The 16572-nt window shown below is 40.6% G+C and overlaps 1 protein-coding gene across 1 annotated transcript in view; it reads right to left on the bottom strand.

Annotated features, from left to right (window-relative positions):
- The window catches only part of trpc5a (transient receptor potential cation channel, subfamily C, member 5a), a 137996-nt gene that overhangs the window by 62706 nt on the left and 58718 nt on the right, over positions 1-16572 (bottom strand). The window contains exons 2-8 of the mRNA XM_051400051.1: positions 12695-12736; positions 11272-11374; positions 10074-10324; positions 3331-3447; positions 3175-3237; positions 2517-2654; positions 1759-1965 (exon numbers count right to left, since the gene is read on the bottom strand). Coding sequence (XP_051256011.1) covers positions 1759-1965; positions 2517-2654; positions 3175-3237; positions 3331-3447; positions 10074-10324; positions 11272-11374; positions 12695-12727 — 912 coding nt within the window. The 5' untranslated portion in view covers positions 12728-12736. The remainder of the gene's footprint in view (positions 1-1758; positions 1966-2516; positions 2655-3174; positions 3238-3330; positions 3448-10073; positions 10325-11271; positions 11375-12694; positions 12737-16572) is intronic.

The raw sequence follows: 16572 nt of genomic DNA, 5'->3' as shown, positions 1-16572 counted from the left end.
GTCACCGTACATCTAGTATTCCTTCTATCTACCTTCCCTCTTCATATCTTTACCTGTGTCACCTCTCCTCCTCCTCAGAGAGAGAGAGAGAAAGCACTTCACTTCCTCCTCTTATCTCCCCGTCTCCCTCAATCCATCTACGTATCATCCCGTGGTTTCTGTCATCCCTCCTCTCCTCCTCTCGCTCTGTCCTTTCACATCCGTCTGGCAGTAGTCCTCTGTTGCAGAAAGCTGCAAACAGCAGGGAACCGACAGGCAGACGGACGAACGGAGACGGAGATCGCCTTGGGGTTTTCTAACTCTGTTTCTTTCTCTAACTCTATCCCATCAAATCTCCATCTCTTTCTCACTCTTGCGCTTGCTTGATCCCTCCAGCTCTCCATTCTTCTCTCTTTCTGTGCCATTAAATCTCTCTTTCGCTTTTGCTCGCTTTGTATCCGCTCACAGTTGCTCCGGCTCATTATCTCACTCAGTCCAATGCTTTTCCCTCTATGTGCCATTTATCCCCCCCCCAAACATACCTGCCCAAAAGCCCTTCCTCTGTTTTCCACTTTCTTTCTGTTTCTATTGCGTAAATCCTCTTGCACTCTCACTCTCCTCCGACAAGCCCCAAGAGGAGAGTAACAAAGTCTCTCAATTCCTCAAAGACAAGGAAATGTACTGCGTTATTGTGTGTGTGTGTGTGTGTTTTGATAGATGTAAGTAGGGCAGAGAGTTCTTGTCCATTATCATGAAATGGCAACATACAGAAAAATGATACAGATCTAAGCATGACCCTATACCAGTGACATTGTGCCATATTGCCTATGATATACTGTATATGCAGCGCTCGGGCAGATTACTTTGAAATATAGTCACTGAATACAAATTACATGGCAATTTTTGTAATTAATGTAATCCATTGGATTTCAAAAAAGGACTTTTCGAGTACTTCAAAATCAAAATGTAAAATATATACCTCATACCTTATGTACCTGATTATACTTACTTATTTGCTGTAATTTGATTTTGTAATCCTGATTATATGTAATCAATTATGACCCAACACTGTATATATGGACATATTGTAGTTCACCATAAGACAATTAGCATAACATACTTAACTTTATATACACAACTATCTATATGCCTGTACTGTCTGTAACATCTGAATATGTACACCTTGTCAATGAGGATGTTGAAATGCAATGTTTAACAATGCAGTGTTAGCTTTTTAGTATTGACGTTAAGATAAGAACCTAAGGATATTTAGTTTAGATTAGATTAGATTAGATGTTCGTTATTGTTCCCAAAATGAAGTTCAATTTACTCAGTACCAACAGCAATAAATAAATAAAATTAACATGCTAAGTTAGAGCACTAAATGTCAAAGTTGCGCAATATTTCACTCCCAAAGTGTTGTAGCCTACTGACAGTTCAACAATGCCATCCCTAGAGCCACGCTGAAAGTGTGGCTATAAATAAATATAATGACTGTGTCTACTCTGTCTGCTGCTATTTGATAACCAACCTTGACACCAGTGAGGGTGCACATACATAAATAATACAAACTACATATGCGAGCACACATACGTAGCCTACTATACTCTCGCAGTTCGCAGCAATATATTCAGACACTCTGCTGTCAGGTGAACCAGCTTGCTCCTTAAAACTGACAACTCTAAGTAACTATGGAAACAATTCAGCTCGATGACGGCGTATTTGAGAGAAGTTTGCAAAAAGATCAGCCTATTAAAATGTCACTCCTCTCCTCCCTACCTCTTTTTGGTGGTATTTGATGGCCAGTTTGAGCTTGGCCAGGTCGTGGCACTGTCTGGGGTCCAGTTCCTCGCTCTGGTCATTGTCTCTGTGGTTCAGGATGGTTTCCAGCTCTCTAGAACTCCTGGCCTGGTCCAGAAGGTCTTTGGCAAAGCGTTTGCACTGCTGCGACAGCTCCTCGTACTCCTGGCGAAACTCATTCTCCACCTGAGGAGAAAAAAATGTTTCTTGTTACCGAAGATTTCTTAGCTTAAAGGAATTACTACAGTTTATGATTAGGTGTGAGGATTCTTGCGATTACATTGCTAGATCTTATAGCAAATGAAAAGAGAATGTACACAATAAAATAAAGGTAAACATTTATAATAGAACAAGTACAGGAAACACTTGAGGCAAAGGAGTAACATTAATTATATTTGATGTTTGCTGCTTCCACAGCAGTTTTAACAGCTCATCAAGTTTAGGATGTGGCATCCCTCCAGTAGGGTTCACTTGGGTGCTCGGAGAGTCGATGCCAAGGAGGACTGAGGCTGCCCTGGAGGCTCCTGGTGGACCAGCTTTTTATTGTGTGCCGTTTAATTTGACAATAAGCTGTATATTGTGGAAATAAAAAACTGGCAGAAATCATGGAGCCAATCACTCCCTGGTCCAAATACTTCACTGACAAGTCAGTGTGCAGCAGACTGAACCTTCTGGTTCAAACAATTCCTTTTTCCTTTTCCAGTAACCACTCAACCAGAAGGCATCAATGTCGATACCTTGCTGAGCTCTTTGAGTTCCCAGCCCAGTCTGAAGGCTGTGAGGATGGGATCTTCACTGGACAGCGCGATGAGGGACGGCGAGGCCAGAGCCTTGTAGATGTTGAGTCGAGACCGTGAATGCCGAAGACTGTCAACCTACAGAAGGACACAAAGAGAGATAAAGAGGAGAAAGAAAACCATATTGCACCATAATCGGTCAATCAGTCGATCTTAGAAATAGTTTACAAAACCCAGTTTGAGTCTTTGCTGTATACTCACAGTATTTACTTAAAGGTTATATATATGGGATATAGCTATAGTATACAGTGTCCTCAGCAAAGAATGACGATGAAGACATCATTTTCCAGGACTATTCCAGGACAGGACGAGTAGGCATCGTATTTGCACGTTCCTTGAATTACCCTCGGGATAAATAAAGTATCTATCTATCTATCTATCTATCTATCTATCTATCTATCTATCTATCTATCTATCTATCTATCTATCTATCTATCTATCTATCTATCTATCAGATACAGCGTTTTTTCCTCTTCATCTACGTTGGTGAATTAAGGATTTATTTAGACCAAAGCAGAGTTGGTGATTGTTGGAACAGTGGAAAGACTAACAAAGACAGTTAATGGATTACTAGATTACCATAAAAATAATTACTTACCTCTGAACTGGACACACACTCAACACAGTCACATCGTATCTGGTGTGGTCTGGGAATGGTGACCTATAGAGAACAACAACCAAACAGAGGATAAATCATCACATCTAATTACTGACTGAAGATTTAGCTGCTCTAGAGAGAAACTTGTGTCTTCACCTTCCGCTGGACGAGGAGCTTGATGATCTCGTAGTTATTGGTGTGAGCAGCGAGCATGATGGGAGTTATGTCTGGGGTGAATTCTGAAAACTGACTGTCCATCATCAGTGAGGGAACCTGGAGAGGAACAAAGAACAAAAAAAAGAGCCTTCATAAAACGCTCAAATCAAATAATCCCATGCCAGGCTGATATTTTGATTTGTTAGAAGTGCAGCTAAAACAGAGAAATATCTCAAATCCGAAACTCTAATGAGCTTTTATTGTGCAATTTAAAAGCCACAAAGCGTAAGGGGAACAACTCAAAGCAAAAGACAAATTGGCCGAATGACGAATCAAATTAAACTCACTTGAATCAGATTAAAACTAATTAAATTAACGTAATGCATTCGACAAAAGAAGTTTCCTGCCCGACGACGCAGCAGAGGTACATTTATTTTAAAGTCACATCCTCTACAAAACTCATTATATCCCTCATTGACACAACTCTGAACAGCTGCTGCGGTTTGGGAGAAACAAGAGAGTGAAAGAGCGTTTTATTACCGAGCGACAACCAGGTGGTCCGCCATTATGGGCGGATGGGAAAGAGAGGATAATGGATATATTATGATAAGAGAGTTTAAAGGTCCAAAGCAGTAGTTGCGCTTGTTTGAGTCCATTTACAATAAATGGTACAGAAGAGCAGACCGTTCTCCAAACCATGTGATATTTGGATCATTTTTTCCTGGTTTACCAAGCAGCCATTCATTCCCACACAATACAAATATATATTAGCATACTCTTGACACTTACAGTATGTCATCCATATTCCAATAAATGGAAACCAATGGCTGCCTGGAACGGAACGAATTACCAAAGTCAAAACTAAAACTCAAAGTCCAGTTACAAACAATAATAATATAAAATACAAGATAATTGTTACATGCAGCAGTAGGTGCTTTTGACTGCATGTGCCTTTCACTTGATTTAAATATTTTAGAGATATATTATTTTATATTTTAGAGAGTGTTTCACAAAAAAATAAAACAAATAATACAGAAAATGTGTGAAAAAAATACATTTCTGTGTGTTAAAAATATGTGTTTTCTTCTTCACTAGCTAATAATAGACTGCAGCCATATGCAATGTACTGGAGGAGGAGATCATTTCTCTCTTAATTGTCCACATTTTGGATAAACTCCTAATTAAAATACAAGAGATATTCAACACAGGTGCTGTCGAATGCAACAATTCAACAACAAAACAAACTGCAACCTCAGTAATTTCTGACTTGAGAAATAAATAAGATTGAAGTAACAAATTAAGACTTTAACCTTTTGTATTTAGCATTTAGAAGTATATGAATATCTATTAAAGTAAATTAAAGTGATTATTTACAGGCAGTTGTTGTGAAGTATCACAATATATTGTAATTTCACATTAAAATACTGTTATAAGTTATGTAGCCTAATATTATGACTAGTTACTGTAGAAACACAATAACTTACTGTGATTTTCGTCTATATTACTGTAAATTAATAATAAGATGAATTGTGAATTTACTGCATTTATTAGCCCATAATTTACTGTAAAAGTAAAATATTGTATTTCACAGTGTATATTGTCATTTATCTGTTCATACACCAGTTGACACTTATCATAGTTGTTGACAAATATGTTCATAAACACATTATAGTGTGTTATAAACTATTTATTAAATGTTTATATACTGCTTACAAATTCTAAATATGCGACCAGATCCTACGATACCGCCGCACACACACACACACACACACACACACACACACACACACACACACACACACACTCCAAGACATCAGAGGAAGGAGTGAGAGGAGCAGGCTTGAGGAAGTGAGGAAGAGGAGGGAATAAGGGAGAAGGGAGGAGTGGAGCGAACACGTGTGGACTCTCTTTCATCTCTCAGAGGGAGAATGAAGCAGAGTGCTTCTCTTCATCCATCTTATCTTATCTCCACTCTCTCTACCTCCTCCTCTGTCTTTCACTCCTCTCACCTCCTTCTCCTCCTCTTTTTCCACCTTTCATCCCCCCCCACGACTCCGTCTACCGTCTCCTTCTCCTCGTCTGACCCCCTGCCATCTTTGTTTTTCTACCTGTTTCCTCTTTCTTGTCCTCTTCTGATCGACTCCCTCCTCCTCTTTCTCTCCTCTCTGCTGCCAAAACCTTTTTTCCTCATCTGATCTCTCTACCTCTAACTCCCTCTCTTTTCTTTTTTCCTCCTCCTGGCGTGATAAGGAGTGTGAGAACAGCTGCCACGGGCTTGGCATCACACACTGATTAAAGAGACGGGGAGAGAACACACACTCAGGTAAATATGAACAAACTCAAGTCAAATACACTCCAACAGAATTATCTACATACTGTACAAGAGTGTTTATTCGTCTAAAACTTGATTAATCATGCATTAAATCTTCCCGTGTCTCCTGCTGCCGGTGTTGAGAACGGTTCAGAATACACTCGCACAAGGACCGATCCATATTAGAGAACTTAAACCTAAAACATTAAACTTTATATCAGAGGTCTTCCACCAAACTCTAACTCCACATGCATTACTTTACACCAAATGGACCAACTTGGTCCAAACTGATCCACTGATAATCAGACCTGACCTCAACTGGAGCCTTAAGCCTTAAATAGTTCAACAGTTTGTGAAATACATATATTTATTCACATTTCTGTAACTTCTTGGAGTCTCTGCTGGTTTCCTAGCAAAGAACTAATGCCGCACTCCCTAACAGTAAAACAGTGCCATTCTTGCTAATGTTGTCAAATCTATCTTTACTTCAATACTTTTTCAATACCAAAATCATATGTTAAATAACAATAAAAGTACTGAAGCTAAATTAAAAACACAGATTTTTAACCGAAAGGCTGCCCAGATGAAACAACGAGGAAGAAAATCAATCGGTTTTCAATTAATAATGTTAATTACCATTAACATATGTTCAGTGACTTTTTCTGCACCAACACAAAATATTTGTTCATTATTATTTAATTTTGTGTGTCTAGGACTCATTTTTACTAGTATTGTTTCAAAATTCTGTTTTTTTTTTTTTTACAGATTAAACAAACGAGATATGATGTGCTACTTAATGAGTTCTAGCTGTAGGGGTTTGGTACCATTCACATTTGAACCAGTAAGGGTACCTTGAATTCGGTACCAGTACCTAATGGCTTCTTCTGGTACTTTACTCTCTTTGTAATCCCAAAAATGTAACTCATTTAAAAACATGCAACTTGATAGCTCTGATGTAGTCGCCTATCTTTGTCTGTAGTTACCTCTCCGTAGTCTTGCTTAATGTTTAAAAAAAAAGTTTATTTCGCTTAAGAAGTAGGAAAATGTAGTCATAAAGGAACACTAGAATCTTTAGTTTATCAAAAAAAACCTGAAAATCACAAAATGTGGAGTTTACATGATTTTCACTAGACAGGAAGGGTATGAAAAGTTTTAATCTGAAAAGTAATTAAAGCAATCAGAGAATGTAGGGAAGTAAAAAGTACAACATTGATTGAGATGTAGAAGTATAAAGTTGCATGGAATGGAAATACCTCAAAACTAACTTAAAATTACACTTACGTACTCACTTAGTAAATGTGCTTAATAACACTAAACCATTCATATTTTGCAACCTGAGAGATAAAAATAAAGAAAAACTCCCACAAAGAAGCTGCTGATTGACTGGAACTGCGGACTGATCGGCCCCGTGAACTCTTCCAATAAACAATAAACAGTAAAACGTTTGTGCTGCAAATCATGTTTTTGTGTTATTAATCTGTTTTTTTAAGACTAAATAAATACAGAAAACACTAATTTATACAATAATCAAAACTGACTGCTAATATGTGCATCCACACAACCACGAGCTCACACACACACACACACAGAAGCACACACGCAGACACACAGATCAAAACAACCCAAAAATCATCTTCGACTCCAGCGACACAAACACACACATGCGCACTTAAATCTTTTTTTTCATACACTTCACACATCAAAGGAAAGTGTGAGAGGGAGCCTGAAAAACCTTTTCTCATCTGCATAGCTCTCTCGCTCTCTCTCTCTCTCTCTCTCTCTCTCTCTCTCTCTCCTGATCTCCCTCATTTCTCATTCCTTCCCTTTCTCTCCATCTGGATTTCCTCTCTCCCTCCCTCATACATGCAACTCTCCCTCCTTTCCTCTCTGCACGCTCAAAGCAAAGACTTTGAGATTTCATGCTCCTCTCCAATGTTTAACACTCCCTTCCTTCCTTCTTTCCTTCCTCGAGTGCGGCCTCTTTCCTTCCATTTCTGGCGAGCCGGTGATGTAGAAAACCGCATTTGGTTATTGGTAATCGGGGGGAGTAGGAGAGGACAGGACGGGAGAAAGAGGGGAGCGAGGGGGGTGTTGGGGGGGAGGATGAAGAGAGCGAGGTAATACAAGAGAGAGAGGGGGAGTCAGACTGAGTCAGACGGAGAGGGATGGCAGAAAGGTCAACAGTTTTGCAGAGAAGATAAAAGGCATCGACTCCACCTGTCAGCTGAGAAAGAGCAGTTTAGAAAACACACACACACACACACACACACACACACACACACACACACACACACACGTCAGCTCTCGATATAGGACTCACATGCACACACACACACACACACACACACGGACGGGTACTTTAAAGCAACTTTATGTAACTTTTCTACCTTAAAATAACAGCTTTAAAATCATGTGTCATTCTGTCGCTCCCACTCTGAGCCCTGTTCTCCTTCTTCGTCTTACGTAACATTTTACGGCACCAAGTCACACTTCATCACATTGTTGGTGCTTTCGCTGGTAGCGTAACGTGGCTGGTTTGGATTAACTCAGACAGTCGAACGCAGACATCATAGGTGAAGTCTCTCATGTGGATGTCAGTCGGAGTATCAGCGTGCGTACAACTCTGCAGTACATCACAACAAAACAAGGAGGCGCCACCTAGTGGTGTTATTTGGTATTGCAGCACACTTACAGACTGGAGCTTTGGACCGCGGGGAGGGGCAATGTAACCGTGCTCAGCAGCTTCTAAGAACACAGCTAATGGCAGAGGCAAAGAGACCACGGAGGAAGTTAGAAGTTAGAGAGGAGCCGTCGGACATGAGCAGACAGATCTCTGACTGGCTTTTAGTTGCTGGCGAGAGTTTGGTGAAATAAAAAGCTGAAAACTCGCCGTCGGTGGGCCTTCTTGCTGTTGTTTGGCTGTTAGCAAAGCTGTCAACTTGTTAGGATTTAGCACAGTGGTATTAAACTGGGGGTGCGAAATACATAATACATAAGGCTGTGATGTTTCCGCGTCCAGATTTTATTCTTTTCATGCAGTGAACGATGATTGGTTTGTGATTTGACAGTCCTATAAATACGTCTGTGTCTATTGGTTACAAACAGCCGATCTACCGACTGTACAGTCAATCTTTCTGTTCTTTTCCTCCAGTCTGTCTATAAACTGATACGACCGTTAACTCAGCCCGGGCGCTGCACCGTGGGGGTCTTCTCATGGATGTATTATGAGAACTTAGGTCTTAATTATTAATACAACCACAGGATCTTCTACGAATAGAGATGTCATTTTCCGAAGGGACGTGATTGGTCAGTAGGCGGTGCTTCTATGGCGTCGATGTGTTGAACGTCCAGAGCAGGAGCATATGTTACCATGGCGACCTGATGTTTCCTCGCTCACCCCAGCCTCAGGAGCTACTGAGCAACACTCACCCCCCTTTTTATACAGTTTATAATAAATGGTATAGTTATTATTATTCAACATCAAAAAGAGTACAGAAAAATGAGAAACAGAAACACAGCGAGAGCAGATTTGTTCCCATCCTCGTCCAACTGAGAGGCGACCAAAACCTTCCCACAATCCTCTGCTTCGGCCAAGGGTTGGTTGCCATGGTGACGTGGACACCTCGCAGCCTCACGCGGTCCAGGAATTAATGTACAAGGAGAAGTCTCTGTTCTCCTCTCTTATCTTGTCCTCTTCCTTTATTTGAAAATATCTCCCTGTTCCCTACTCTTTCTCTGATCTCTCTTTTCTCTTCCAATGTCTCTCTCACTCTCTTCATCCTGCCCCCCCCTTCCTTCCTCTTCTTCATCTCTTCTCCCTTATGACTTTAAATCTTGCTCACTCTTTCACTTCCTCGCTCTGAATCTCTCCTCCTCGATCCCCCTTAACACCTACACGTCAACTGAACTGTGCAACATGTTCTTTTACCCTCTCTCTCTCTCTCTCTCTCGCTCCCTACACACACACACACAAACACACACACACACACACACACACACACACACACACACACACAAACATACACACACAAACACAGCAGGCAGACAAATATACTGTCTGTCTCTAAATCCTATTTCACAGTGTGTCTATAAAATGAGCTGTTTAATCTCCCTCCTCTCAGCAGAATGTGGCATGGAGCATTACAATGAATGGATGTACTACTCATTAACATACACAAAACACACACACACACACACACACACACACACACACACACACAGCACATACAAATGGAAAAACACACAAATGGAAAAACACACACGGACGCACATTTACAGATGATTAAATGCAAACACATGCATGCATGAATGCGTCTGGATGCAGCACATTGACATACATCCATTGAGAGTACGTTCTCTCTCCCTTGTTTAAACACACACGCACACACACGCACACACACGCACACACACACGTAGACGTCCACACACACACCTGTTTTTCGCCACTGGGCCTCCTGTGCGACAGCAGCAGCTCCACGGCGCCCACCACCTCCTTCCTGATGGCGTAGAGCAGGGCGTCGCCGGTGTGGATGCCGTGGTCGAGCAGGAGCTCCATGATCTCCAGGTTCTCGTTCTCGATGGCGATGAGGAGCGCGCTGCGGCCCAGCGGGTCCAGGCAGTTCACATCCATGTTGTAGTAGACCTCCGCCTCGCGGAGGGCATGTTTGACGCCCGCATAGTCACCTAGAGAGGCAGAGGGAGGGCGGAGGGGTTGATGGTTGAAGGAACTGACAAGCAGTTTGAAATGTGTCAGTTTTCCACAGGGCACAATAACTGTGACTGTTGACATGGTGTCACAAAGTGGGAGCACCAATACCTCTGATTAAGAAATAACTTTCCAGGACATTTTCCACGACCTTTCCAGGACATTTTCCAGGAGTTTTCTTGACAATATAGGACAGCACTTGCTCACAAATGCTCATAACTTGTATTTAGGTAGTCAGAGTTTATTGGACATTGCTGTTCTCACCACCAACGGTTTTTCTGCAGTCTCTGTGGATTTGACTGCAGTTTACTACAGTTTTCCTCTATAACCCAGGTTTACATAGGCGATGTTGTGTTCCAGGACAACATGGATTATTTTCCAGGATATTTGGTCATTTTAAGCAATTCCCAGGTGTTTCCAGGACTAGACAACAAATCTTTAAATATCCAGATTTTCAAGGTTTTCCAGTCTGGATAGTTTATTTAACCTAATTCAGCCCAGGATGCAGAAGCAACGGGGGCCCTTGCAGATAGGACTAAAATAGTCGGCCAATGGCAAAGCCTACTTCCTGTGAGCCAGACTGAAGAATGAATAACCTCAAAACAATTAAAATAAATATTTATTAAGAGAAATATGACTTTTGTTGTGTGATTTCAAATACTTAACTGCATTCATTTGAGTTCCTATCACCCAAAACTAAATAGGAAGAATGTGATTCTCCTACTGAGTGAACAGTTTGAGTTTCAGTATCTTGTTCAAGGACATTTAGTCAAGACAACCGTCTGCTGAAGCACTTGTCAGCTGGTGCAGAGATGACACCTGTGAACTGTGTGGCTACCAACCAGCTGCTGCCACCGTTCAACAGATCACCCGTTTAAAAGGTGACTGGAGCTGTAATATATTGCTAAGAGAGATAAGAACGTACCTTTCTCCACAGCCGTGAGGTAGGCCCTCTCCTCGGCAGACAGCTCCACCTCAGCCCGGACGATCTGAAGCGGGATGCGATCGCGGTACGGCGAGTACGTCGCCTACAACAAACAATAACAACACAAAAAAGTTGCACATACAGAAAATGTAAGCCTGTAAAAAAATACAAAAACTTGCCAATAAAACTTTTTTAAAGCACAATTTTAGTTTTAATTTTAACTAAATCATTTGCAATAGTTGGTGTTCCTTTTTCACAAACAGTGACTCAGATATAAACCAGAATAAATCCATAAATGAGGAGGCTTTCCTGTAACTTCAGTGATTTATTAAATCTGACAGGCTTGTTTTAAATGTGCAGACTGTCAGTTGCTAATGGGTTGTGTGATCTAGAGAAGAAAATAGTTTGATGTGACTTAGATGATAAGGTTTAGGACTTTTAAGACAACACATCAGCTGAAATAAAGAGCATGTTCTGAAGCTATGATTACACTTTTATTACGTTAAACTTCAGGGGGAAATGAGCGGAGCTGCTTCCGCATACAGCACATGTCCGCATACTTAATGAGTGAGGAGATTGTATCTAGAAACTCCACTGATAACGAGATGAGACGCGTCAGGGTGTGTGTGCGATTCAGCGGGTGATGATGATTGATCGATCACATTCACCACTGCGTCACGGTAATTAATCAGGACAGCAGTGAAAGAGGCTTTTGAGACCCGGGACTGACACCGCTGTCCCCGGAGCCGCGTGGCTCAAACTGTAAATATTTGATTCTCACTGTTTGGTTTAGGGCTTCAACTGGATTATAAGTCAAATAAATCGGCTGTTTGTTGATTTGCAAAAATGAAATTCTCTGTCGTATCAAGTTCACTCTGTGGTGGATGTTTGATTTTATAAACCAACTCTTCAAACACAGTCAATTATCATCACATAAGAGCTGAGGCTATCTGTGAGTCTTTTTCCCTCTTTGTGTTTTCTTGTCCATCTATCCTTGTGAGGACCAGTGACTTGGCAATGGTATGAAAATTTAATTTCAAGATTATCTTGGCCAAAATATTTTATAATACACATCCTGATTAACTTTTGTTTGGAGGGGATGCAACAGGCAGGCAGGAAAGATGTGGGCTCCCCCTTGTCCGCTTGTTCAAAATAAATCAGGAAATCAATATAGGACTGTTAGATAGTGAGCTGGACAGCTTTATCCAGTCAAGCTAAGTGAGGATATTCATGATTATCACAAAAATGGAAATGATCATTGTGTGTTTTTTACTGCGATACACGATATCGTATATCATCCCAATCCCTACCAATGAGAGTTTTAGACCTTTACAGTGAGGATGTTTTACATTGTCAGAGGGCTGTGTGAGTGTTAAGACTTTAGGGGCTGCGACGACATTGTCTGTGTGTGTGTTTGACTCACCTTCTTGTAGTACAACTGTGTCATGGGATTCATCTGGCCAGCCTGGAAGAAAGAAAGGCAGACGTGAGAGTTACTACGGAGGATGACCAGGAGGAGGAATATCAACAGTACTGCAATAAATAGAAGTGGATGAAGTACAGGCTCATTAGAAAGAAAGCTTAAACATCTCACAGAGTCATGAGAGAGAAAGAACACAACGAAACGGAGCGACGTTTGCATCAAAGGAATCAAATCTGAACACACACGTATGATCCTCATAACTACAGAATTTGCCTGACAACCATCATTTTATAATTAAGTGATAGTTGTCTGTAAGTCTTTGGGCACATTGCAAACAGGAACTGCTAACAGCTAATTCGGTTCCTTGTGATGGTGCCAATTTACAAAATCGAAACACATTCAGGCCACAAGAAAAGGGCTGATGTTGCAGCACGGAGCTTTAGCTGCTGATGATTTGAGCTCTGCTGACATCTTAATGCAATGGAAGTAGTCTTGTGATGGTAAACGAATCAAAGCTTACATTAAAAAAAACTTCACAGAAACAACAACACTGTAAGTCATCATAATAAGACTTCACCTGACTGAGGACACATTTTGTTTTTTACTTTTAGAGGGAAATAGTTCCCCGTGAAAACTGCTCACACTGTGTTCTGTGAAGTATCTTAACTTGCACATTGCTGTTTAGATTTTTCTTTTTCCAGTGCTGCACATAAACAAACTCCAGGAGGTAGAAATCCCAGCAGCAGCAGCAGCAGAGATCTCAAAACCACAGCAAATAAAACTGAAACTGTCTGCATGGCTTCACCACTATGGGGTGAGTGAACAACTTTCTATTATTCATTTAGACCAAAATAACATTTATAAAACAAAGTTTAAGACTTAAAATTGTACATTTCACTTCACTAAAGACCTCAAAAAAGCCTCAACTTCACCTAATTCTATCTGACATTTGAGGACTTGCAGAGAACCAGCAGACAGCAGGAGCCCAGTAGCTGGGTTTCTACCAGAGATAAAACCCTCCAACCTGAACGTGAACTGACAGTGATGGACGGACAGACAGTTGAAGCAGTGCAGATTAGTGACTCCACATACATTTAGCAGACCAAGGCTAAGCCTCATCCCGCAGTATTAGTGGCTCTAGTCTTGTTAATACGTGTAATCCCTGTGAACCGCTGCCTCCTGGAGAAGGTCTAGAAGCTCTGCTTGTTTGCGCGTTTATGTTTATTTGCGTAGGTTTTATCATGTTGACTTATTGCACCATAATTGCCCCACATTTGTTTATGTTGGGAGCAGGCGGTTTGATTGTTTTACATTTTTCCACGCAGTGTGGGATTAAATTTCAAGCGGTAGGGAGCCGTCAAGATGAATCCAGGGAAAAAGAACTGCTGATAACCATCTGCATGTGTGTGTCAGTAAGAACGAGCTAATTGCTGGGTGTGGAAAATAATTAATAACACCCATCTTCCTCAGTAAATACTGCTATGGTACCAAAAGAACAAAAAGATTGAACTTGCGTGCATAAAAAATTTAAGTTCTGGTCCAAGAAACACTGCGATGAACTGTAGAAGACAAGGTTTACATCTGATTATTGTTATGACACGTGTTTGGAAAGTAAAACAGGGAGGCGAGGAGCAAACAGCAGTCGGCACAGATGTTTCCAGTGGTTTCATCACTGGTATAAGACACCCGCTGAGGGAGAGTTAAGCACAGATTGCAGAGGTTAGCATATTTAGCTATAGATCGAGTTTGGTTCTTGGACTTAAATCACAAAAATGAGGACTTGGATTATTAAAATAATTTCAACAGTCAACATTTTGCACATCTATTTCATGAGGCAGATGCGTAGGAGTAGGATGAGGCCAACCATTTTGCCTGATGAAGGTCTGGTACAGAGGTGCTGTTAATAAATGTAGTATTGCAAGTTATACAGTGTGCGTGTCTTTACAACTTCGTGTCTTGAAATGCAGTTTTCTTACGGAGTCAGCAACTAACAATTGTTATCGATTAATGTAGGATGGGTGATACGGCCAAAGAAATGTCAATTTTAATCTAACTTGTGGAAACCATTCACTAAATATTGCCCATCCTTAAATATTATTATTGGCTTTTTGAATAGTCAATTAAGTATTTTTTCTATAAAATGTTAGAAAGTGGGCAGAAATACACAGATTACACTTAAAGCCTTTTCATCAAGCTCATGGTGACATGTATGGCTAGTTTCAAACCCCAAAATGTACTATAAGACAAAGAAAAGCAGGAAATCCTTAGAACCGAGGAGCTTGAACAAGATAATGTGAGGTAATATTTTGCTTGAAAAATGACTTAAACAATCAGTTATACTAATATTTAATTAACTTTCTTTTACTCAGTATTTAATTTAGTGCTCCTCAACTACAAAATGTTCAAAATTCCAACCAAAAAGTGACGTAAACACAAACATAAATGACGTATCGCAACAAAAATGCAACCAAAAAAACAAACCTCAAATCAATCAATTTGCAAATATAGAACGGTAAACAGTTTACAGATTCAACTGTCAAAACTATATTTGCATCAACAGGAAACTCATATAATTGTACCCAGTTTCTGAAGGCTTTGAATGTGCTGTCTGGCTCATTATGGACAAAACCTTGCAGATGATGATAAATATGCTAATGTCACACAAGTGGGTTAGGACTCAGTCTGACACTGTAAATTGAACCTATTATTGCAGCTGCGATACAGATCTGCATTTCAACAAGGCTGTTCTGGGGGGCGCGAGGGGAAGAGGAGCGGGTGTCAAACCACCTGAATGCAGAGAGAAACACTTACGATGCAGCCCCGAAATCTCAACCGAAGTACTGAATCATCCTAAACAAAGCTGCACCGCCAACCCTGCTGCTCATTTATGAAGTTACACGTACCAGCAGTCAACACAAACACACGCACACACATAAAGCTAGTCACCTTACATGGTTTTTATTGCTACTTTGTGTGTGTGTGTATTGATAGTATATGTATATATGGGATAATGCACAACTAAGGTGTCCATTATCAGGAATTTATGCACCATTGGGAGGCCAGAAAGTCACAAGCCAAAGATAGACAATTAAGATCATAAATTAAGATCATTTATTTATTTATTAATTTCCCTGGTAACATCGAGGGGTTGACTAATACCTGAAACAATCATCACCATCCCATAGGGTTCCTATGTAATGCAAACATTGCTATCTACTCTAAAAAGTAAAATAGCAAACTTTAGATACGACTTGGTAACGGGAGAGACTTCTAGTCCGCTTCGCTCAGCTACGGGCAAGAAAGCTAACGCTTTGCTAAGTCAATAACACTGCGTACGGTTGACAAACAGTAATTATAATTTGACAAGATACATTATCCAGCCACGTCTTTGTCCCCAAATCAATATCAAGCCAGAAGGATGTGAGATGACTGCTCATCCAAAGTGTCAGTAAGTTCAGAGCTTCTCGCAGATTGTGCAGCTTTTTGAAGAACGAGCCAAATAAGACAAAAAGAGGGAATGAAACAAAAAAAAATCCATCCATTCTTTGTAAATTTGCCCTTCAGTGCTGTAAATAACATATTCATCTTTTTCATTTAATTAATTTATAGTGTAGAGGTATCTGCAGCCAGCTGCTGCCAAAGCTGTGCATTAATTTAAACCGTAATTATCACCCTGCAGCCAGTCTGAGTCGAGTATTCACACAGACTGTACCATAATTGTGCGTTATTTATGCATCTAAATACTTGAATCGTCTGAGAGGCATATATTCAAAGAGCGAGGTGAGTTTCCTGCTGCTTTCTTACAGTCAAACGGCTCTAATGAAGCTGGAAAGAAAAAGAAACATTCAGCGCTGACTCACTGCCCCAGCTGAAGTGTT

The sequence above is a fragment of the Dicentrarchus labrax genome, unplaced genomic scaffold (genome assembly GCF_905237075.1).
Source record: "Dicentrarchus labrax unplaced genomic scaffold, dlabrax2021, whole genome shotgun sequence".
In the NCBI taxonomy this organism is placed as follows: Eukaryota; Metazoa; Chordata; class Actinopteri; family Moronidae; genus Dicentrarchus; species Dicentrarchus labrax.
This window is presented reverse-complemented; position numbering and strand designations above follow the sequence as displayed.